Genomic DNA, 23,855 nt, shown 5'->3' with positions numbered 1-23,855 from the left:
CACTGTGTTTTGTTTTGTAAAGTGCGTTCGGTGGATAATATTGTTATTTGATTCGATCATGCTTTTGAATAGGTTTTCATTGCTTTGTAAATGCAAATACGTGAAAGTAGAGTTTTCTTTTTACTAGATCCACTACATTTATATTATAAACTAGCGACCCGCCCCGGCCTCGCACGGAAGCTATGCGCTAATATACGCTACAGAATTTCTTTAACACTCTTTTTTATAAGGATTCATACCATCGTTGCATAGTTATGAAACAACTTAGTAATTACGGTAACATACCATTCTTAATAATAAAAATATTGACCTAATGTCCGAAACCTAATATCAGAAAGAAGGAAACACAGTCAATGTATACATGGAATGTGTACTACTTAGTTTCAAATAGAAATAAAGAATAAAATAAAAGTAAGATCAAAATCGCTTTGAAAACATTTGCTTTGACCAAATGACAAAACTGTAACTGCATAAAAATATTTTATCCTGTCAAAAATCCTCTACACATTTGACAAGATTAGATACTCAAGATACTTATCTCACCTTACCGTTAAAAAACCGCCTTGCAGGCAGGTTTGTTCACAAACAGGATATCAGTGGCGACCATCGCTGACACACCGGAAGACATTCGCTCTCGATTTATATCACCTATCCAAACTTTATATTTACTGCTCCTGCTGATCTATTATCTTAATAATTTCACTTTCTGTTTGTCCTTGCAGTTCTTTTTTTATACGACTCCCGCGGTAAGGAATTTAATCTTTGTGTGGCGGGGGGTTTCACAACATCACGTGCACAAAGACACTCTAGACTCAGAATAAGCATTCCTGGATCGCACAAATGCTTGTCCTACGCGGGGATCGAATCCGCGACAGGACGCGCGCAGATTAAATTGGTAGGCTCCTTGTGACTGTTATTTTGTTGCTTTGGGGGTAAAGTTCATATTGCAGTAAATGTGGTGGCCTTGCTATTTTATGCATACATTTGTAAAGACGAGGTTTGGATTCAATCTCAGTACTTTAGAACTACGTAGATTTTATTTAGAATATCTTATTTTTTTTAGTTATAAATATCTAAGCTTAAAACAGTAAATGAGGTAGCTTACAGTTACTATAGAAATAACAATATCGACAGCATGATATAGTTCTCCTTATGCAGCCAACACAATCCTGTAGTATTTGCTGTTAAGACCAAAGACTCAATATCGACTGAACATTTTATTGTAAAACCACGAGAAGCAATATCCGATGGATGAACTGTAACAGTTACCGCACAAATGTGCTGACTTCTACAGTCAATAATAATATGACTCACATAAGAGAGTTTGTTCCATTTATTACAAGCATGACCGTATATATCGTAAAGATATTTTATACTAGCTGTTGCAAGCTGCTCTGAACGGTACAAATCGAAATTGATCCGAAGAATGCATAAAATCGGGATAAAAATTGTTGTATTAATCCAGGCTATAAACTTAGCTTTAGTTTGCGTCTATGAGAGCTTGTGATTACTCAAGTAGACATGCTTTACTTTAAATGTATCGTAGCGTGTTTTGTAGTTTGGTTTTTATTTATTTATCGATGCCTGTTTTTGTAAATGTCTATACTGTGGCATGGAGTGGAATTGCAAGTGGGGTGCAGTGGAATCACTGTCAATCCTTGCTTACCGGTCAAGAATTGTAGAAGTTTAGCCTAAGCCTATGTAGAAATAGGCTTTAGCAAATTGTCACTTATCACATTTCTAGCCGTACCAACGAGTGCTTAGTCTCGATTTTTATATTTGTTGCGTACATCATATATTAAAATTTAATCTAAAAAGTATACAGCCTGTTTACAGACGAACGGACAGCCGGACACCCATAAGAGCCTTAATAGCACCCATAGTTGCGTTTGGTACGAAACCGTAAAAAGGATGTGATAAAGGGATATCATAAGGATTATAATATAACAATAGGTAAGAGTTACTAAGAATAAAAACAATTAATATTGTTTAAGGGTTTAATTTAAATAGTGTCTAATATATAATCATTATATTATTATACTATGAGCTTAAGCAATACTGAACAAAACAATAAAATTTACAAGTGACAAACTTTATTCATACATTAAGAAAATTTTTAATAAATTAGTCCGTTTTACAAGACGGTAACAAATTTTGGCAATAAAAATAAAAATTATATTTACAATGAAATAAAATTAGAATTCTCATTTCTGTATTGAATAAATAAATAAGATGGGCGACAATAATAATAATAATATATAAAATGTAAAATTTATCAAAAATTTTCTACCACGCTTTACTTGATACAAAATTCCAAAATGTTTTAACTTTAGGTAAGTATGTATCAATTCCTACACCTAGTAAACTTTAGTAACAGTATATATTATCGTGTTTACGTCAATTCCCATAATATTGACACAGAAAGGAACCTGTGTCCAATTTGTCTATAGGTACATGAGAGATATGTAAAAAATTATCAACATTCATGCCGAGATGTCATTACATTTATCAAGATGTTTAAATTTGTGTTTAAGTGTAAGTTTCAATTGTAAATATTATTAAACACAATAATATTATTTTATTAATCACACAAAAAACACTCCGTTATCAAAAATCAGAGCAAATTGCTTTAGCACAGCGATGTAGCAACATTCCTGATCTAAAATCAACTTTATTTTCAAAGCAATAAGGTTGCATTTTACTTGACAAACACAACGACATCTCCATAACCAATAGATTCCAGTAAAAAACTCAATGCACTCTAACCCTATGGTTACTCAAATCACACAATGCTTATAGATAAGTAAGACTAAAATAAATCGTCTATGGAATACCATGCACAGTCTTTGACTACAGTCGATAGCCAACAAAAGCTTTGCGAGAGTTTTAATGTCGTGGTCTCATTGATTTTAGAAACGTTTTAGGCGATTTTTCACTGGTATTAAAAGTGTAAAATATTTTGAGAGTAATATGAGCAATATCAAGTTTTTTTCAGATGAGTAAGGAGGTTTCAATACTTATCCATCGTCAGTTTTAAAATATGTGTGAAAGAGACCACGACTTATCTTGGCACGACCTAAAAACATCCAAAATTAGGCACCATGTTTGTGAGAGAAAAAAATCAATCGAAATGGCATCGGTCGCTTCGTTGTCACATAAAACTATGGGTTTTATGACACTTCACTCGTCATACGTCATTTGTAATCTCATATTTGTGACTCCGTACTTATAACGGACCAATAGGATCCCCTACTCGGTAAATATCACGTTTCGATTAAACTAATCGTTTGCTCCGACCGTCCAGCGTCCGTACTACTGGGTATTTCTATAATGTCAATTTGACAGAAGCTAGGTAAATATTTAAAGCCAAAAATTATATAGAACTATCACTGGCGGGGGCCATAACATAGTTTATAATATATGTAGTATATTTACCCGAGATGCTTTTTAAATTTTCCTAATAAATAAAGCACGACTATCGCATCGACATTGAACGAGAAACTACACACCGAGGATCGCTGGACACTACGTACATTCAATAACCTTTACTATAACCTTATTGTTTCAATTCTTCTGCCTCTCCCTGGAGTCCTCGCGGCAGACGCCTCGCGGAGGGGAGTCCCGGCCCTTGTGGCTGACTTTGGAAGCTTTCCGGGATCGCTTGAACTTGGCTACGTCATCACCGAATACATCTCCTGTTCTGAGCGCGGAGATGAGGTCGTCGAACTCTCCCTTCTGTCCGTTGGTGAGGGTTCCGTCCCGGGAGCCGTCAGAGTGTCCGTTGCAGTCAGCTGAGCCGTTTGTCTTGCCGAGCGATTTGCCCACTGAGCTTAAGAGGCTTGACGCTTGTTTCCTCTCCATTGTCCGTTTCTTGAGCTGTGAGGAAGAGATATAAATTAATTAATTGTAAGAGTAGTTAAATGAAAGACAATAATAATTATTATTATTGGGAAAAGAGTCAAGCGGGATATATATAACTACCATCTCCTATAAAACTCGACGAAATGACTATTCGCTACTATTTTACACTCAACAAAGATATTTTTTAAGACAGCATGAAGCCTAAGTTCGAAATTTGGATGTAACTATACAATAGAACACTACTACAAATAACCGAGTGGTCACGACGCCAAACCAACTTTGCGCGACGTGTCGTAGTTTCGATGCCCACATAGGACAAATATTTGTCCGACTTACGACTGCTTGTTCTAAATCTGAGTGTCTTTGTCTATATGATTTGAATGCCAATGAACCCTCCCTCAACACAAGGATGAAGTGTATATTCCCGGGCATACCTCCTGCTCATGCTTGGTCCTCCTCTCCTCGTCGTGGCGCCTCCTCCTGGCGGCGAGGCAGTCGGCGCGCGCGTCGCCCAGCTGCGTGAGGAAGGCGTCGAGCGCGCCGAACAGCTGCGGCGGCGACGCCGGGCTCTCCTCGCCGAACGCCTGCGCACACGCCTCCAGCCGGGACTTCATGTCCTGCGGGGAAAACGGTATAACATTACTCAGCAACAAATAAGTGTGGATATGTAAGTGAAATTCATTAAAATATCCGCTTTGTTCAACCGCTAAATTCTCTTCTTTCTTTCTTAGACTTAGCCTAAGATTTTCGCGATATTTGCTAATTTTATTGCAACAATAACAGAAAGGGTAGTCCTAGGGTAGCCTTTCTTATATATACGAAATCAGGTTACAACCTGCTAAAGAAGAACCAACGAGGGCAATAGTAATCAAATACCAACTACAGAAAGAACAGAATTAAGAAATATGTCTGATATGGTTACAACGAAAAGAAAAAATTCTTACTTCCAATACGCAACAACTACAAACTACACAAACAAAACTTGGCGAACACCCAAATGTTCGTCCATTTCTTTTTCCTTTCGAGCAATAATTTTATTTTCCTCCTTCAAAACTAAGTCACCTAAAAACATAAGCCCCCAAAACTACACTCAAATGCTCGTTCGCACAAACCTGGAACAGATCCTCGAGCTGCGTGAACGAGCACACAGCATGCGCGTGGAACTCCCTCATGACGGGCAGGAACATGTCATTAGGCGACCGGTTGGGTAAGGCCGCGTGGTACTCCAGTTCCTTTGACACCTCTCTGAGACCAGCGCGCAGGGCGCCCACGTCCTTGTCGAGCTGGTCGACGCAGACCTTGGCTGCTGCTCGCACGTGAGGCAAGTCTTCTTCGAGTAACAGGATGTCTTTGAACTGTGAATGGAAGAGATATTTGACATATTATATCCGCAAGACTTATTACAACTGAATTGGTGGATGTTTGTTGCCTTTTTGCTAAACTTTATTGACGATTATTAATGGTAGCTTGGATTGAGACAGGGTACATTTTACCAAGATAATTAAATCAAACTACGCAGTTAATTGCCATGAAGTGTCAGTAGCAATTTATGAAAAAGCAGTTTGCGATTATGAGACGAAAATTTTGTACTTTATCATTCTAGCAAGTCTGTGACATTTACAATAGTGATTATTTAATAGAAGAAAAAAATATATGAATATAAAGCTTAGCTAACCTGTGTCTCAAGCATTTCGACTAGGTAGTGCAACAGTGTGGTGTTGCGGGACACGGAGGACTTGGTGTCGGCGAGCTTGTTCAGTGACGTCAGCCGGAAGCCTGAAGCGTTGCCGCGGGCACCTCTGTAAAAAGCATTTAATGGTTGATATAAAGAATATGGATAAAAACTGTTTTACCTTAATATTACGTTGTAGATTTAATTCAAAGAATTATAAATTGTGAAGCGCAAAAACAAAATTGTGTATACTTTTTACCACTGATACATATTATCAACTAAGTGCAAATAAACAACGAAGGGAATCCTTGGAATTAACGTCAAAAACCCGTATCTTATGTTCAACAACCTGAAATCTTTTAAAGCACTGAATCAATTGATGTACAGTTTCTTCGAAACAAAATTGTTCAAAACAGATAAGATTAAGGATTCCAGCTGGGTCAAAAACTAGTCGGGCGATCCCGATAAACATGCACAAGCAAACCGTTCTTTCACACTCATGCATCGGCCCCTCTCTCTTACGTTGCCCTACTCGCCGTGTATCTGCCTCTCTCTCTGCCGTGTCGGTGTCTGGCCGCGTGCGTACCTGTTCATGTAGTTCCCGAGCGCGAGCACGACCTCGAGCAGCGCGCGCAGGCGGCGCGAGCGCGTCATGTCGCGCGCGGCGCGCAGCACTCTGCCTCTCTCTCTGCCGTGTCGGTGTCTGGCCGCGTGCGTACCTGTTCATGTAGTTCCCGAGCGCGAGCACGACCTCGAGCAGCGCGCGCAGGCGGCGCGAGCGCGTCATGTCGCGCGCGGCGCGCAGCACTCTGCCTCTCTCTCTGCCGTGTCGGTGTCTGGCCGCGTGCGTACCTGTTCATGTAGTTCCCGAGCGCGAGCACGACCTCGAGCAGCGCGCGCAGGCGGCGCGAGCGCGTCATGTCGCGCGCGGCGCGCAGCACTCTGCCTCTCTCTCTGCCGTGTCGGTGTCTGGCCGCGTGCGTACCTGTTCATGTAGTTCCCGAGCGCGAGCACGACCTCGAGCAGCGCGCGCAGGCGGCGCGAGCGCGTCATGTCGCGCGCGGCGCGCAGCACTCTGCCTCTCTCTCTGCCGTGTCGGTGTCTGGCCGCGTGCGTACCTGTTCATGTAGTTCCCGAGCGCGAGCACGACCTCGAGCAGCGCGCGCAGGCGGCGCGAGCGCGTCATGTCGCGCGCGGCGCGCAGCACTCTGCCTCTCTCTCTGCCGTGTCGGTGTCTGGCCGCGTGCGTACCTGTTCATGTAGTTCCCGAGCGCGAGCACGACCTCGAGCAGCGCGCGCAGGCGGCGCGAGCGCGTCATGTCGCGCGCGGCGCGCAGCACTCTGCCTCTCTCTCTGCCGTGTCGGTGTCTGGCCGCGTGCGTACCTGTTCATGTAGTTCCCGAGCGCGAGCACGACCTCGAGCAGCGCGCGCAGGCGGCGCGAGCGCGTCATGTCGCGCGCGGCGCGCAGCACTCTGCCTCTCTCTCTGCCGTGTCGGTGTCTGGCCGCGTGCGTACCTGTTCATGTAGTTCCCGAGCGCGAGCACGACCTCGAGCAGCGCGCGCAGGCGGCGCGAGCGCGTCATGTCGCGCGCGGCGCGCAGCACTCTGCCTCTCTCTCTGCCGTGTCGGTGTCTGGCCGCGTGCGTACCTGTTCATGTAGTTCCCGAGCGCGAGCACGACCTCGAGCAGCGCGCGCAGGCGGCGCGAGCGCGTCATGTCGCGCGCGGCGCGCAGCACTCTGCCTCTCTCTCTGCCGTGTCGGTGTCTGGCCGCGTGCGTACCTGTTCATGTAGTTCCCGAGCGCGAGCACGACCTCGAGCAGCGCGCGCAGGCGGCGCGAGCGCGTCATGTCGCGCGCGGCGCGCAGCACTCTGCCTCTCTCTCTGCCGTGTCGGTGTCTGGCCGCGTGCGTACCTGTTCATGTAGTTCCCGAGCGCGAGCACGACCTCGAGCAGCGCGCGCAGGCGGCGCGAGCGCGTCATGTCGCGCGCGGCGCGCAGCACTCTGCCTCTCTCTCTGCCGTGTCGGTGTCTGGCCGCGTGCGTACCTGTTCATGTAGTTCCCGAGCGCGAGCACGACCTCGAGCAGCGCGCGCAGGCGGCGCGAGCGCGTCATGTCGCGCGCGGCGCGCAGCACTCTGCCTCTCTCTCTGCCGTGTCGGTGTCTGGCCGCGTGCGTACCTGTTCATGTAGTTCCCGAGCGCGAGCACGACCTCGAGCAGCGCGCGCAGGCGGCGCGAGCGCGTCATGTCGCGCGCGGCGCGCAGCACCACGGAGGCGCGCGCGCTGGCCTCGGCCGCGGCCGCCGCGAAGCGCTTCTTGAACAGCAGCGTGCGCACGCGCTGCGAGTAGTGCGGGATCCTACACGGAGGGAAATTCATTTAGTTATAGCGCAATTTAAAGGAAAACATTAACCAAACATTGAAGGAAAAAATTCACCTTGTGCTTTTTTGCTCAAAGTACCTACTGGTCAATTTGATCGTAAGAGCATAATCACAAAAAAGTTAAAATAAATCTTTATCACGAGCATACCCTAAAATATCAACCTTTTTATTATGTATTCAACAAATTGTGAGTATCTTTGCTAGTAGCTAGCACCCGAGAACTTCCGAAGAGACTTTAGGCAAAAATTAGTACACAAACAAACACTAGGTATAGGAGGAATATCTAATTCCTAATGATCAACATACTTGGATATCTCGTATAGGAATCGGTCGGCCCTCGCCATGCTGTCCAGCTCGTCCTGGTGCTCCTCCAGCAGCGCGGCCTCCTCAGCTGACGGCGTGAACTTCACCAGCTGCTCCACCATGTCGATGGGCAACTGTTCGCCGCTGTCCATGCGGAGGATTGCTCTGGAATGGAAAGTAATAAGAGTTTTGGATAAGAAAACTGATTTAAGCCGGACATGAGGTACATTTTGACTCTCATCGTTTTAGACATACTAGCCTGTAAACAAAGGTCTACAAAACGCACCGAAATTAATCAGAAATAGTAAAAGAAAGGAGTAAACAAAAACATTTTTTTTTCTTCTATTATAAAATCTGACTGAGTTATATATGTATTTTGGTATTCCCCACTGTTTAGAGTGTGTATCCCGAAAAAATATTTCGATAACCTCATATAAATGATCTTCAAGTGATATCAATTCTCGTTTGTTCAACACATGATACACGTCACACTCAACAAAAGCAGACATATTCACGAAATGTGTCTGCACGGATAGCCGAGTGGTTGAGGTCACCACGCCAAACCCACTGTGCGCGTCGTGTCGCGGCTTCGATCCCCGCGTAGGACAAGCATTTGTGTGATGCACGAATGCCCGTTCTGGGTGTATGTGTGCATGTGATTTATATGTTTCCGCAACACAAGGATTAAATTCTTTACTGCGGAAGTAGTTTTAAAAATAAAACATGATATAATTACCTGCATATCTCCTCGTCGGACATCTTAAGTTTGGAGAGCAGGATCGTGCAGTTCTGAGCGCGGCGACCGTCGATCACTGATAGTATCTTAGTGCGGGGCTTAGCGCCCAGCTGGCGGAGGTCCTCTACGGAGCCCTCGTTCTGTGAGATGTGATTATTCGTAGATTAATGTGTTAGTAGAAGTTTTGTGTAACTTGAGCCGAATTATTTATAACTATTTTAGTTGCGGTAGAATGTCTCAGTGTAAACTAAAATTGCTAACTTTGGGCATTATGTGTCAGAAAATTACGAAGTATTATTCGACTTTCTTACGACTTCAAGTGTCTATAGTGAGAAGTTTGAATTCTCGGTATGAATGATATCAACGTAATTGCTAGTTTATGCTAAAACCTCTTTAAAACTCTGACGTTCTTTCTTCGTTAAAGTTCTTTCCTCAAACTTCTAATTCAAGTGACAAAAATATACTTCAAAATCACCGTACCTGAACTCCATTCTTCTGGTAAGCGCAGAACATTTTATCGATGGTGTGCAAATCCATAGCATTGTATAACTTGGTATCGTCGAGCTCTTGCCAAATAGTTCCATGTAACTTGATATCAGGCAGCTTGCTCCAGTTGAAGCTCTTCAGGGGGTTGCCGGGGGTGGGTACGTTCTTCTTGGCGCGGGGAGGGGCGGGGGCCATGGGGGCTAAGGGGGCTAGCGGGGCCGGTGGGGGCAGGGGCGCGGGGGGCGCGGGCGGGCCCTGCAGGGGAGGGGGAGGGGGCGGCGGCGCCGAGCATGTCTCGATCACTGCGCTCTTCAAGTTGCTCACCTGAAGAACAAAAAGATAATAAGCTCTTTATACTTCTTCCAGTGCAGATATTAATCAAGGTTGCAGGGCGAATAATAAAATAAGGCGAAGCTTTTACATGCTGTAGAATTAATAACCATTCGAATTAATTCTTAAAGGAAACATCCCTTATAAAGACATCAAAATATGTGACATACCTTAGCATCATCAGGTATGCTTCCCTCACTGACTAGTTTCTCAAACCTCACTCTTTCCGCTCGCTCTTGGTTCAGCTGCAAATGAAACATATTATTTAAGAATCAGATCAAATATTATTAAATACAAAGTTTATCAAACGAAGGTTACTTTCGGTAGGCTAGCGTATACGTTACTTTAATGATGATGATAGCACTTCCTTCCCAATATTAAAAGATACATTTAAATATATTTACCCAAACCTTTTGAATATTCCACAAGGCTGCCAGGGCTGTAAAGTTGACTGAGAATATTTCCACGTCCCGTCCATATCGTCCTTAAACTGCATGATATTGAAGTGTTCCTGTTTTAATAAAAGTACTTACCTGCTCCCGAATATTAAGACAGTTTTGAAGCGCCTTTGCCGGCGCGCTTTGCGTTTTTTTTTTTGCCTTTTATATCCCTCTGACATCGGAAAACTAAGACAAATTTATGAAAATCCCCACTAACACAAAAATTACCAAACATAATCCTCACCTGGTGTTCTGACTGATGAACAGTGGGAAGATGTAGAAGTCCATTGATTCAGCCGCTAAAACTCTAAAGGAGAAACTGATCGACTGTCTGACGTTCTGAGTGATTCTATCCTGTCCACGACCATCCTCCTTTCTCCTTTGCCATGTCCTGACATGTTGCCCTGACTGACGGATTACCCTCTCCACAACTATGCCCGTGTCCCCTTTACCTGTTGCTCTAGCTGGTGTGCCCTGGCGGCCCCGGCGCGGGCCCTCTCGCTGCACTCCATGTGCGCGGCGGTCTCCCTCTCCAGCCGCTCCTTCAGGCGGCTCACCACTCCCTCTAGCTCTTCTCTCTCCTGGCTCTGCTCGTCCACTTGCTTCTCCTGTTAGTGGTTAGCGTCAGTTTGAGTCATGCATGTGTGGTGGGATTATTTTGTCGGTTCGGTTGATGTGTCTTAGGTTCTGGTGACTGGTTGCCAGCTTATTGTAAGCCATATTGTATAAAGTTAAGAATGGCACTTTGACAAGGGACGTTTTTAAATATACATTTCTCTAGAGTCAAAGCCAGCATGATACTTAAAGGTGACTACGGTCTTTGCAACGTTGATTTTCTTCTACAGGTTTAAATGTGCTCATTAATCAAATGTGCAACTTAAAAAAATATTCTTTAAACGATATTAACAAGAATGTGGTCTTCAATTTGACCAGAAGGTTTTTTTTTATGTAAAGGCGCAAGATATTAGATTTTTGCTTATGCAGCCTTTTTTAATGACTGTGCAACATACACAAATAACTCTTCCTTGGTGTCATACAAAAATAATAGCTTGACTTTTCAATCCATACCAAAATATGTTCACCATACATTGACGGCATCTCCACATATTTCCTAACAACCAGTCTTTCAAAACCCGTAATGGACAACAAACAACCTAGCTAAAGGCATTACCATCCCGCACATAGAACAACTTGTCACGTAAAGTGTTGTCATGTAGCTTCATGTAATGACGGATGAGTATCACCGATATCAATAAGGTAGCGAATGTGTAGAATTAAGTTATAATGAGTCCGCAACCATTAGGCTGTCATGTCAATGCGTTGTTGAAGATATGTTACCAGTTGTTTTAAGATTATTTTTGTAATTCCTTTATGATATTAAGAACCTAGGTTTACCTAGTACAAGTAAAGTTTAAGACTTTTTTAAGTTTATTATTTATCCAAATGGACAAAAAATCATCTAAGTCATCATAACTTCTTTAATCCTTATAAAATATTTTATTCACTTCTTCGTTATTGCGTGGATAAGTCAATTACATATTCATTCTAGTAATCAGTGTGTAGGAGGAAACTTATTCTTTTTTGCCATCTCATTAACATTGAAAGATTCTATCAACACTTTAAAAATAGTTTAACTATTGATATAATCAACCTTCTTTTTACAATAAATGATAACATATCTCCAGCAACACTAAGCTTGAACTGTAAGTATGTATGTGAGTTTACCTTCTTAGCGAGTTCCGTTGCTAGATCGATGTTCTCTCTCTCTAGGTTGTCAGCCTTCGTCCTGGCTGCCACCAACTCCTCCTCTTTGGCTAGCAGGTGGACTATCTCGCCGACGTTGATTTCTAATGGAGCTACGTCTGGGTCGTAGATCTAAAGAAGAAAAGTGTTATGTTTAGATTGACATGTAACTAAAGAGATGGTTCAAAAAGTATATTTCCGAAAAACAACGATGTTGATTCTTCTTATAAAAAAAATACGTGTGGCACTCGGGGACTGCCGCGGTAAAGCTATTGCATAAATACTTATACACCTATATACTTTCTCACAAACAGCTGATTATGTATTCGTCCGATTTCGGAGCAGCTCGTCTCGATTCGGGCGAGTTCCGGTAAAGTCGTACAATACGTCTAATCGCATGACACACAGCGCCGTGTCGAAGACTGCCGAACTGACACGACGTTAGACGATGCACGGTCTTCAAGCCACACCTCCGTGCCCGTCGGAGTGGGGAGCGTGAGGTTTTTTCGTTACGGAATTTCTGGGTTTAGTCCCCGCGCTCAAGGCCTGCGATAGAAGCTATGCAATAGCTTAAAAACTTTGCAATATCTCTTTTAATTATGTTAATGTTAAAGCTGTAAGTCTCCCTAAACTTGTCGAATTGCTACTCCTGAAATTTAAGCATTCATTCCAAATAATACGGGACGAAAATCATTTAAACAAAACATATACAAAAACAAATTAAATGGGAAATATTAAGGACTTGCAATTTTGATATTGAAAGAATTTAAAATCCAAGTGATCTTGAGTTCATAAGTAAAAACAATTATCTAATATCGAAAGGAAGCTGTCTAAGTAGACCGTCAGTTTCAAGTTCCCAAAACTAACTTTCTTTATAGTAACCTATACTGTGTATGAAGATATCGTGTACCTTTGACCCTCCGTTTAAAGCACCCAAAATTCACTTTTTGTATAGTAAGACGTACTTAGTGTAGCTGCAGCTGCTGCACCACGCGGTCCAGCAGCAGCCAGTGCTGCGACTGCGGGTTGTACTTAGTGTACGAGCATGTCGCGTACCTTAGTGTTGTCGCTGGTGCTGCCGCGCTCGCTGCCCTGCTCGCTGGCGGCGCGCGAGCCGGCGGCGGGCTGCTGCAGCACCAGCTGCTGCACCACGCGGTCCAGCAGCAGCCAGTGCTGCGACTGCGGGTTGTACTTAGTGTACGAGCATGTCGCGTACCTTAGTGTTGTCGCTGGTGCTGCCGCGCTCGCTGCCCTGCTCGCTGGCGGCGCGCGAGCCGGCGGCGGGCTGCTGCAGCACCAGCTGCTGCACCACGCGGTCCAGCAGCAGCCAGTGCTGCGACTGCGGGTTGTACTTAGTGTACGAGCATGTCGCGTACCTTAGTGTTGTCGCTGGTGCTGCCGCGCTCGCTGCCCTGCTCGCTGGCGGCGCGCGAGCCGGCGGCGGGCTGCTGCAGCACCAGCTGCTGCACCACGCGGTCCAGCAGCAGCCAGTGCTGCGACTGCGGGTTGTACTTAGTGTACGAGCATGTCGCGTACCTTAGTGTTGTCGCTGGTGCTGCCGCGCTCGCTGCCCTGCTCGCTGGCGGCGCGCGAGCCGGCGGCGGGCTGCTGCAGCACCAGCTGCTGCACCACGCGGTCCAGCAGCAGCCAGTGTTGCGACTGCGGGTTGTACTCCACTGGGGGGGACAGAATCGTTAGCGACGATTTCAGAGTTAGGTGATGAGTCTGATAGTCATCTTTCTATATGGATGGTAGGTGTTTTAGACTTGCAGTACATGTTTAACATGTTTTTACCTAAAGTTAAAAACGTCAAAGATTTTGCTATGACATGAAACGTAACAGACCAACTACCTCTTTATTGGGTTTCCAATTATATTAAATGAAGGATAAACAGTGTTTAAAAAAATAACAATCTAATATCGATATCCGACAGTAATAAGTTGGTGAACAATGTTCCATTTATTCCATCCACAGAAAAGATAGGACCCGCAATGGAAAATGACCAACACTTCGTTCTCGAAAAAAAAGGCATGTAAATGTGATGAAATAACTAAATTCCAGATGAAATGACTTCATTTCATATCAACAGGGTGATAATATTATTGTTTACTCACATGGCAACAACAGCAGATGCTCCAACATAGACAGCAGGTGAGGGTAGGCGGCGGTGTGGCTGAGCTTCCTCCTCAGCAGCTCGAACATGGAGGACGCGCTCTTGGTGTCGACGTGTTCCTTGTCGAACCGTCTCGCTAACTCGCGCTCGTCCTCATTGCGCACCATCTCAAAGAACTCGATGTGACGGTCTAAGGTCTCGTTTTCGTATTTACGGAGTTTTTCGATAACTGAAATTAAAACGGCATGTGTTAGAAAGTTAAAAATGTAGGAATCTAAGTAAGGAGATAATTACCTTTTCCTTTACTACTTACATCTCAAAGAGACATTTAAAGGTAAATAATTCAGTTATGTTACTAGAACCTAGAACCATTTTTAGTTACCAAACAGTGTAATTTTTTTAAACACGCTTAGTTGTGCAACGCCACAAAGACTTGCGACTCAAACAAAAACCTATGTCAAAAATTGCTTTCATTTATATTATTTATGGAGTTTCTTGCCAGTTCTCTTCTCCATAGGAATCACATCGTCCTATTTAAAATAACAACCTTCATTTCGTGATATTACCTGGTTGTATCCCCAACATGAGCAGTTCGTATCTCAGATGCAGCCTAAACTCGAGGCTCTCCTCGCCTGGCCCGTAGTTGAGCACGGCGTTCACAAAGGACATGATGGCTGTCTTCAGACCGAGGTCGTCTCTGTACGCGCCGGTACTCCTGTCCAACTCGTTGACTATTCCTTGGAAGCGAGCGCGCTCGCCGGCGTACTTCTGATAGTGGACCATGGCTTCTAAAACCTGGGGATTGTAGCAGTTTAATAAGTTATCTGAAAAATTTTCTACAGAAGTCTTCACGGCATTGCGTATTGTTTCTTTATTTAGATTGTTTTAGTTTCTTGTTTGTTCTATGCATGTCATCTTATAAACAAGTTTCAAGTCGAGATGCGAGTTTTTCAAAGGGAGCTCAAAATCTTTACTTCATAGTTTTGAGTCTTCGACTGGATCCAGGATTTTGTTGTGACTTTAATCCGACGAACCTTCAAGAATGGTAGCTTGCAGTGGCAAAACCTTTCCTTCTCCAGCCTAGTACATAACCTTCTAATTTCATACAATAAATACATTTTTCTTTAATTTCCACCAGCTTCTACTCGATACTCATTCCCCTTACCATCTTAAACTCTCTAACATCAATATACACTACCTTCTTATGTCCTCCTGGTACCAAGCAGACAGCACCGAGTATCTCTAGTGCAGCGACCTTTGTCTTTACATTCTCAGTGTCTAAGGACTGTGCGATCAGATCGATGCTCGTGGGGTGGGCCAAGACATGCGCGCGCCCAGTCTGCAAGCAACCAACATATTTAAGCAGGTAAGAAGAGAAGATTTCAATAGTAAATAGGCTACTAGACCCATATTTCTATGGAAGATAGAGAGAGATTGGTAAAGATACTTCCCCAAAGTTTTGATTCTAATGTAATGTTTTATAATGATGTTCAGTGTTTCAATAGTGTACAGTAATTGTCACTGGCTTGTTAGAATGTAAATTGTAGTTAAGTTGTCTTACGTGTTCATTTATACAAGTAGGTAGAACTTAGCGAAGTGTTCATGGTATTCTTTAAAACAAGACACAAACATTGTTCAATTTTATGTATATCAAGCTCACACTGTCGAAAAGGAACTAAAATATAGCTACATAATACATTTATAAACCCATACAATCCCACTACGTATCTACAAGCGGTAAACTTACCGAGTTGTTCATGAGCGCCTTTATGGCTGCGATGAGGTTATGCCTGGTGAGAGCATCGTCTCTGGGTGCCTTTTGCAAGGCATCAAGTAGGGATCCTAGACCTCCCTGTTTGATGAACCGGAGGACGAAGCTGTGAGCTCGCGTTCGGAGTGCTGTCTTGAGGCCGTCGACGAGGGCGCAGGCTTCCGCTGGTGGTACCCCCTCTGAGGATGCGAAGGCCTGGAAGACGAAGAGTTTTGTTAATATGAGAAGATATCATTTTATCTTTCATATTACTCGTATTATCTCATATTACTTCGTGTGTGTAAGAGTGCAGACCGCACTAAATGTGTTTATGGCTACCCTCTGTAATTTATTTATTATTGGAAAACAATATCTTTATTATCTTTCTCCCGATTCTGGTGGTTTCAAATTCTGTAAGGCTATGAAGATAGAAAGATTGTTAACACTTCTAGCCTGAAACTCTGTCTTTTTATTCTTATAAACTTAGTACCGGAGAAGAATCCAGTCATCATTTAGGAAGCCTTTACCACATACTGAAACTTATACAAGCTAATATTCTATCCACTTACATCAGCAATCTCGTTGAGTGCCTTGATGTACTCCTCGAGTTGCGGCGCGGTGGCGAGCGGTGGTGGTGCACCCGGTGGTGGTCGCCGGCTGCAGTAGATCTGCCACTTCTTGACCGCGGGGAGAGCCATCATGGCCGCCTTGTTGACCGCTGTTAGGTCAAGCTCTTCCTACAATTGAAAGAAATAATGTTTAATAGGTGAGAGAGGAAAAAGGTAGTTGTACATTGTTAGGTTTCGTTATTGGCGTCTGTTATAAAAAGGAATGGACAAAGTTTTAGGCCATTTGGGACACATTTTTTTACTGTTTAAAAGTTAGTGTTTGCTCTCAGACTGCAAGTACGATGGCCAACTCATTAAGCAGATCAAAATTAAAATGGTTAGCTAAAAATGAATAAATAAAACTACTAAACGTAGACCAAGTTAAAAACGACCTCAGGTGTGGCATTGTAAGGAATTCTAACCATCTTTCGTAGTATCGATGTTGCGAAAGGAAATACTGCATTAAGTGGCAAAAAAACCACCGAAATGATGCATTTTGGCTCATGGTGACTATATTTAGTTAGGTATTGAGGATAATCGAAGCGATATTTGGTACAAAAATGCAGTTTATGCTTTAGTGCCAAAGACGGGCTATAAAACATGGGCAGTATGTGATTAGAATTTCAAATGCCGCCATTTATAGATATTGAGTTGGACTCGGCGTGGTCTACTTGGAAATAGCAAGGAAGAGTAGTTTATGGCTCCTGACATAGGCACTGAATTTAAACAAATAATTTAAAAAGAATTAGGTTTTTTTACACTTATTATACATATTTCTGTCGCAAATTACTGTTTTATGTTCAAATGCTTTAAAAAAAAATCTTAAATAAGTTAAAGGGGTAATAGAAACACCTACTTGATATAATTTCTATGATCAAAACCAAAGTATGGTAATACCCTACCTACTAAACATTTTCCTTCCTCCTTTCATCGTCAATATAATCATCAATTTCCTAAGATAATGGACACAGCAACAGCCGGACAACGAGTATGGTCATAGCTAACGAATCACATGATATCGTATCGAGAATCGAATCGAATAGTATCGATACTTCCGCGAAGAAAGGCGATCGATCAGGCATGGATTTATGATCGATATAACGTGAAAATACTGAGCATTCCGGATGTACTGTGAAATGTGGGCTTAGTGAATCGTAACTTGTGTAGAAAAGTGTTAGAGCGTCGAGGTATCGTTATGGTAGTTTATTATGTACGGTTATGAATTTATTACAGATGGCTTGTTGGGTTATTTTTTGTAGTTATGAAGTGTGAATTAAAAGAAGTAGGTCTGAAATGTCTTCCAGTGTAAAAAAAAACGAGATAAACATAAAATAAAATTCGACTTTTTCGATACCCGATGAGAAAAGAAAAACTTAAATTCAAAATTTCTGATACGAACTTACACGTAAATTTCACAATTAAGCTAATAAAATAGAAAATCCCAAACCTCATTAGTTAAAGCAGGTGCGATGGGATAATGATAGATAGCCGATAGAATAACTAAAGAAAACATGCTTTCGCTTACTGGAGAAACGTTACAAGATAAACAAATGAAAAGACAGTTTTAGGTCAGCAGTAATAATCACCACTTAATGAAAGACCTGTTGCAGTCGTGGAAGGGAGACAGCGAACTACAGGGCGTAGCGGCATCTCGCTTTAAAAGCTAAGTTAATGTGTGTCGAATGAAAGTTAGAATTATACATCAATAATGAACTATACATGTAAGTATGATCTTTCGTTCTCTTTATGAGAGGTAAAGTCGTAAATGTTGTATAAGTTATAAGTTGAAAAATTACGTGTGAAAATCAAATTGAGTTTGTGATGTGGAAAAGGTAGGTTAGGGGTAGAGGGTCTACAATCCTGTTCCTGTCGCATATTTCAAGGTCAGCCAAATATTGCTACGAAGCTATTAACAATTAAATTTAAAAAAATTACAAAACTTGCGTAATATCGAAAAAAATCTCTAGTTTTTTTTTTGTCGTAATAGTCGAAATCGGTGTGTGTTCCGCTAAAGACTCGTAAAAAAATACAAACCTGATAAAAAAATCGATATACCAGGTACATTGGTCTTCTAGGAAATTCATCAACGTTTACAAACCCAGTAACCCACCTAATCTAATTTCGACATTCCGGAACATAGCACGAACGTAATTCAGAAAGAGAAAACTATAAATCGTATTTACGAATTAAATTAACATAATCGGTATGTATTATGAATATATTTGTTTTCATTACACTGATTAAGTAACGAGCATTAAATCACAGATTAACATTAAGTAAATATAGTTGTCAAAACAAACTATTTTTGTATCTAGTTAAATACTTTTTTTGATAAAGGCGATAGTTTTGTAAGAACTAGTAGTAAATTTATTCTTAATGTTTATACGCCTGGAATATTACGACTCTTTTTTTTCCGGGGAAATCCTCATGGACTTTCTCCGCCCTGGGGAAGGCGAAGAGGTGTGCCGGACTCTTACCGGCTAAAACCACCGGAGTGGTTCACCCTTCCCTTGTAACTGAGACCACGGGGACGCAATGCAAACTACCGCGATCCCAGGCAGGGAAGCTCCTTGCAGGAGCCGCCACTTTAAATAAAAGTTGATCTTTCTTCCACCAATTAGGAAGCACGCGGAAGCACCGCGCGCGCCGCCTTTTAGCTTTAATTTAGGGCGATACACTAATATTACGACTCCTGCACTAAGTAATTTAATCATTAAAAACATTAATGTCACATGTGATCCTGGAATTAATATGCTTTTTGCAACAAGTCAATATAAATATATTTTTCAATTTACAGATGCCTACGCGGATGTTTCCATCGACAGCATAAAATAGTACGTTGTTTGATCATATAATTGGAAGACATTTGGTTCATCAGAACACCGAAATTTTAAGAAATTGAGGGTCAATCAATCCTGGTAAAGCAAGACTAGTACCTGAAAATGGCTGCCTATTTCATCTTCGTTCAGGTTTACTCCTAAATAAAATTTCTATATTACAGCGTACACAAGAAGTATTCAAATCTTATGAATACAAAACTGAACCGGTATTCAGCATTTAAAACGAAACGCAATCGATTAACCCGTGACAAGAATTAAAAAAAAACACCTCTCTAGATAATCGCTATCCAGACGTGCAAAAAACAATTTCTAGATAAATCTCTATACAAAACATAAGTCGAAAGTTACCAAACCGATTATTACACAATCGGAATAACATAACGAAATTAATCGTATCAAACAATGGTAGGTATAACAATTGACAGACAAATCCAATCACACTTTCAAGCGAGTTATAATTAATCCAGTTGCGGCTTCGGGCCATCAAAACACTTTTTATTTTAATTAAAAAAATAATAATATAATAAATGTGAAAGTGTATGTTTGTTGTACTTTTAAGCTGAAACTACTAAACCGATTACAACGAAATTTAGGTAATAGGTAACTTGCAATTAGGAATTAAGAATAAGATATTATTATTGCATTTTTTTGAAGCAAATGCTGATCAGTGTCCGAGTTCGGCTCGGGTGGGACTCATTCTCAAAGAATTTCTCTATTTTGTATTTCTTTATTCTTTTAATTCTTGTTTTTAATACTATTTTTTCTATAAATGTTATTGTGTGTTTTAAATGATGTTCAATTATTTCTTTCTCTCTATTTGTATTTACCCTGATAAGTTAAGGGAAATATACAGGTAAAACCACAGCAAAGTGTTGTTCATAAAATGTTCTCGAGTACAATAGGTATACTTTCATCTGGTTTCGTAATAGTGATATAATTACTGGGCCCGCGGCGATGCGACTAAACGATGTCTTTAAGTGATTATGTATGTTGTACGTGAATGTCTTGTTTGTTGTGTGACGGTCAATGACTGTCTGTTTGTCTGTCGGTTTAAACTGGATTGATTTTTGGTTCGTCATGTTGTATGTGGTAAGCTCTTGTGCTTATCTGGCTTAGTGTTTGTCAGGACTTTACGATTGTGTAATAACAATGGCTCACCGTTTCTGACTACGAGTTAATTCTAAAAAAAAATAGAAATATAAATTTAAAATTACAAGTTCTTTGTAATTTTTTATACTATGCTTACCTTATCAGTAGCGTGATATTTCAGATACACCTTTTGTGCGAATAGGATTTCCTTTCCATAACACGATTTCTTATGCTGATTAAAACATTTATGTGAAGAAAAAATATTTCCAGAAGAGGCTATGAGTGCAGTCTTGCTTTTTATCAACACAGACACGTAGCATTACGCAAACGACCGGGCTACGCCTTGCAAGATTATAATACATACCGAACTACAATTCAAAACTAGAGTCCTACTATTATTCCATTTACAAAACACTAAACACCACAGACCTTAAATACCACTCCGAACACCTTGGTATAATCAAAATAATCAAAATTTTAGGGCACCGCCTATTAGCCGGCACTTATCAAACGGAGTGCAACTGGCATAGTCCACATGAGACTGGGGCAATTTGACGTTTAAAGCAATTGCCATAATTAGACGAGGTATCATTAGAGATCTAGTGGGTCAACGACCTGTATTATAGTGAGAAGAAACACCTAATGGAAAGAATGGACCGTAAGAAATATGAACTAGGTTGGGTGGAATGTTTGTAAGGAAAATTGAAACGTTCTAATGTTATAAGAATAATCACAAAATATGAAGATGTATCCTGATAAGTATAGTTCTTTACAGGTATACCAAAATAGATTAAATCTCTTTCAAACCTAAAGTATTTCAAAGGCACATTTTACAGGAAATACCATCAAATAAAGTCGGCAGTGAAAATCACAAATAAGACCATTTATGAAACATATAGCTAGCATTTCATTTATTTTGCATATGCTATGATAAGTCAACGGAATAATTCTGTCTGTCTGTTTGTCTTTTCTAGCTGCAGCTTTTGCAGCCAATGAGCACTGGCATTCATCATTATATTATTGAATTTCCTCCTTATTAAAAATCAGCCACGCGAAAACTAAACAACAAAATATTCCCACTCCCGGCTCTTAAGCTACGTATACATTTGTTTGCCTTCCCGCCTACAATACCCAAGACTCCTGTACTAGAGTACCCACTTAGCCATGTCGTAGCCTGCAGGCTCCCAATTAAAAGTTTGAGTGTACCTAGAAATAGAGGACGTATGTATGTAATGGAATCTAGTTGGTATAAAAAAATGAACTTATGTAGAGCAGCAAAAGTGGGAAGTTTTTGAACTATTTTGCCTTAGAGAATTCGTCGATAGTTTTTACGAAGACGATACATCAAAGAACATTATTTTCGTGTTTTAAACCAGAATTTTTATACCAGAAAACAATTAAGCTAGATAATATAAAGAAGTAAAGAAATAGTAGTTACCTAAAAACCTTCTTTTTAATTTGTAAATTTACTTATCAATAATCAACCGCTACAATAACAGATACCTCACTCGTTTAAATAAGCTAAAGTCATAAGTATTTAATGGTGAGCCCATAAACACAATAATAACACAAAATGTAATCACAGGAAACCATAATAAATACGAATTATTTAATTCCCCAGAGAACTGGCCTCGTAAAACAAGGAATCAAACGAAAACAAACCTTATTATCTTAACCGGGGCTCAGACAACTTTGTGTAAATATTATACTTTGTGTGAAACAAATGAAAATATTGCGATGATTAATAATGTGATTGCAAGAGGAGAGCTTCGCGAACAAAGTATTCTTTTTGGGACTGAATTAACAGCATGAGTAATATTAGACTGAGGGTTGCCGAGGCAGAAGGATTTTAGGATGTATAGGTACGGTGGTTGTTGAATCACCTAGTTTATAAATAAACTAATGACTCTTATCGAAGCTTAGTTCATTTCCAACGTGAAGATCTTATGATCGAATGTCATAACGAATTTCTCCGTGTTTCGGATAGCACATTAAATTGTAGGTCCCGGCTGTTACACATCTTTGACATTCGTGACTACCGGGTTGGGGAAGTTAGATAGGGACTATAGGCAGACGCTCCTGTAAAGCACTAGAACTAAGCTGCATCCGATAGGACTGGAAGCCCAACCCAACGCAGTTGAGAAATTGCTAGGATCATGATGATATTTATAGTTCCCATTAAAACGAGGAGGCATTTTTCCTGCAATAAGTTCGAAGCAAACTCAGACGGAAGAACCGATGTACCTGTTCAGTATTTTTATTAACATCAATTAGTCTAATGCTTGTTAGAAAGTAGAACGATTATACACAGGCATGTGGACTTCCAGGATGACGTCGCCGTCGGAATGAATGTGATTATCTGCTAATATGGGACGCCAATAGAAAATTGGAATTGGAAGTGACAGTTGACGGAAATCAAGATGAGTAGACCACCCAGACAAACGACAATCTAATATCAATTGTACGAGTAGACATTCCTTTATGTCGACAATAAAAGACGTAGTCATGTTTTCTTATTTCGTTTATAAGTTCGTTTTTTATAGTGACAAAGATGGCATTAAGCACATCGGCAACTTAAAACAAAGTGACGTTCGCGAATAGGGCCACGTAAATCTCGAAAATGATATAGACTTAATTTCAGTTTCTTTTTTCATATTTTTATAGCTCGATATTAAAGTTTAATAATAAGGTAAAGAAATATAAGAGCTATCTACAGAAATGTTAGACAATAATTACTGTAAGGTGGGCCAGTGTGTTAATGTTAGAAATCTATTTCGCAAGCCATCAATAGTGTAATGGGAATGTAGCATTTATCATTTTACTTCCAATCTAAAGTGCTGAGTTTACAAGTACATACTCAGTTGTAAGTCGGTAGATCTCTCCCTAATCGTTACTTTAATAGAATTTAAAATTTCAAAACATCTTTGGAATACTATTTTTTGCAATTATAACTAAAAAACACTTATTGATCTTCACATAGCGTCGCGTCATAGAGACAACTAAAATGGTCGCAATATTTAGCCTTTGGTGATGAATGGATAGGTACAATTCTTAAACTTGAAAGAATCCCACAAATACCTCACCACCATAGGCCGAACCTTAATAAGCCTATTTGAAAATACTAAGAAATTGACACAAGAGGACACAACCCTTTTGTGTCAAAAAACATATGTCACAGCCATACCCAAAATAAGTTACAAACAACATTTGACACAGCTATTAATAGATACCTTGAATAATAGCTATGTAACCTTTTTATTGTGCCCCAAACGAATTACAGCTGTTAATTATCTACCACCATAAATAGCTGACAGTTTGTTTCCATGTAGATAACCTTGTCCTTGTAATTATTGTAATAATGATGTCCATCGTTAGTGATAACGTAATGCAAGTTCAAGAGTTGAACTGCAGACCAGATGTATCGAGAAACGAAAAGGGTCTTTAGTACTTGGGAATATGGTATGTTTTTAAGTGTAAGCGGATACTGATTTACAGAAAC

General features: G+C 41.2%; 1 protein-coding gene across 3 annotated transcripts in view; it reads right to left on the bottom strand.

Moving 5' to 3' along the window:
• Positions 1-2,014: 2,014 nt before the first annotated feature.
• The window catches only part of LOC113503848 (disheveled-associated activator of morphogenesis 1), a 117,634-nt gene continuing 95,793 nt past the window's right edge, over positions 2,015-23,855 (bottom strand). For all 3 annotated transcript variants that reach the window (XM_026885957.1, XM_026885955.1, XM_026885956.1), the window contains 17 exons: positions 16,389-16,556; positions 15,817-16,035; positions 15,268-15,408; positions 14,636-14,864; positions 14,071-14,298; positions 13,493-13,632; positions 11,939-12,088; positions 10,666-10,821; positions 9,944-10,018; positions 9,438-9,767; positions 8,958-9,097; positions 8,225-8,386; positions 7,716-7,895; positions 5,537-5,660; positions 4,974-5,216; positions 4,296-4,478; positions 2,015-3,876 (listed from right to left, as the gene is read on the bottom strand). In XM_026885957.1, the coding sequence (XP_026741758.1) occupies positions 3,565-3,876; positions 4,296-4,478; positions 4,974-5,216; positions 5,537-5,660; positions 7,716-7,895; positions 8,225-8,386; positions 8,958-9,097; positions 9,438-9,767; positions 9,944-10,018; positions 10,666-10,821; positions 11,939-12,088; positions 13,493-13,632; positions 14,071-14,298; positions 14,636-14,864; positions 15,268-15,408; positions 15,817-16,035; positions 16,389-16,556 (3,180 nt within the window). In that variant the 3' untranslated portion in view covers positions 2,015-3,564. The remainder of the gene's footprint in view (positions 3,877-4,295; positions 4,479-4,973; positions 5,217-5,536; positions 5,661-7,715; positions 7,896-8,224; positions 8,387-8,957; positions 9,098-9,437; positions 9,768-9,943; positions 10,019-10,665; positions 10,822-11,938; positions 12,089-13,492; positions 13,633-14,070; positions 14,299-14,635; positions 14,865-15,267; positions 15,409-15,816; positions 16,036-16,388; positions 16,557-23,855) is intronic.

The sequence above is a fragment of the Trichoplusia ni genome, chromosome 20 (assembly GCF_003590095.1).
Source record: "Trichoplusia ni isolate ovarian cell line Hi5 chromosome 20, tn1, whole genome shotgun sequence".
NCBI lineage: Eukaryota > Metazoa > Arthropoda > Insecta > Lepidoptera > Noctuidae > Trichoplusia > Trichoplusia ni.
Note: the sequence above shows the minus strand (reverse complement) of the source record. Positions and strands in the feature narration are given on the sequence as shown.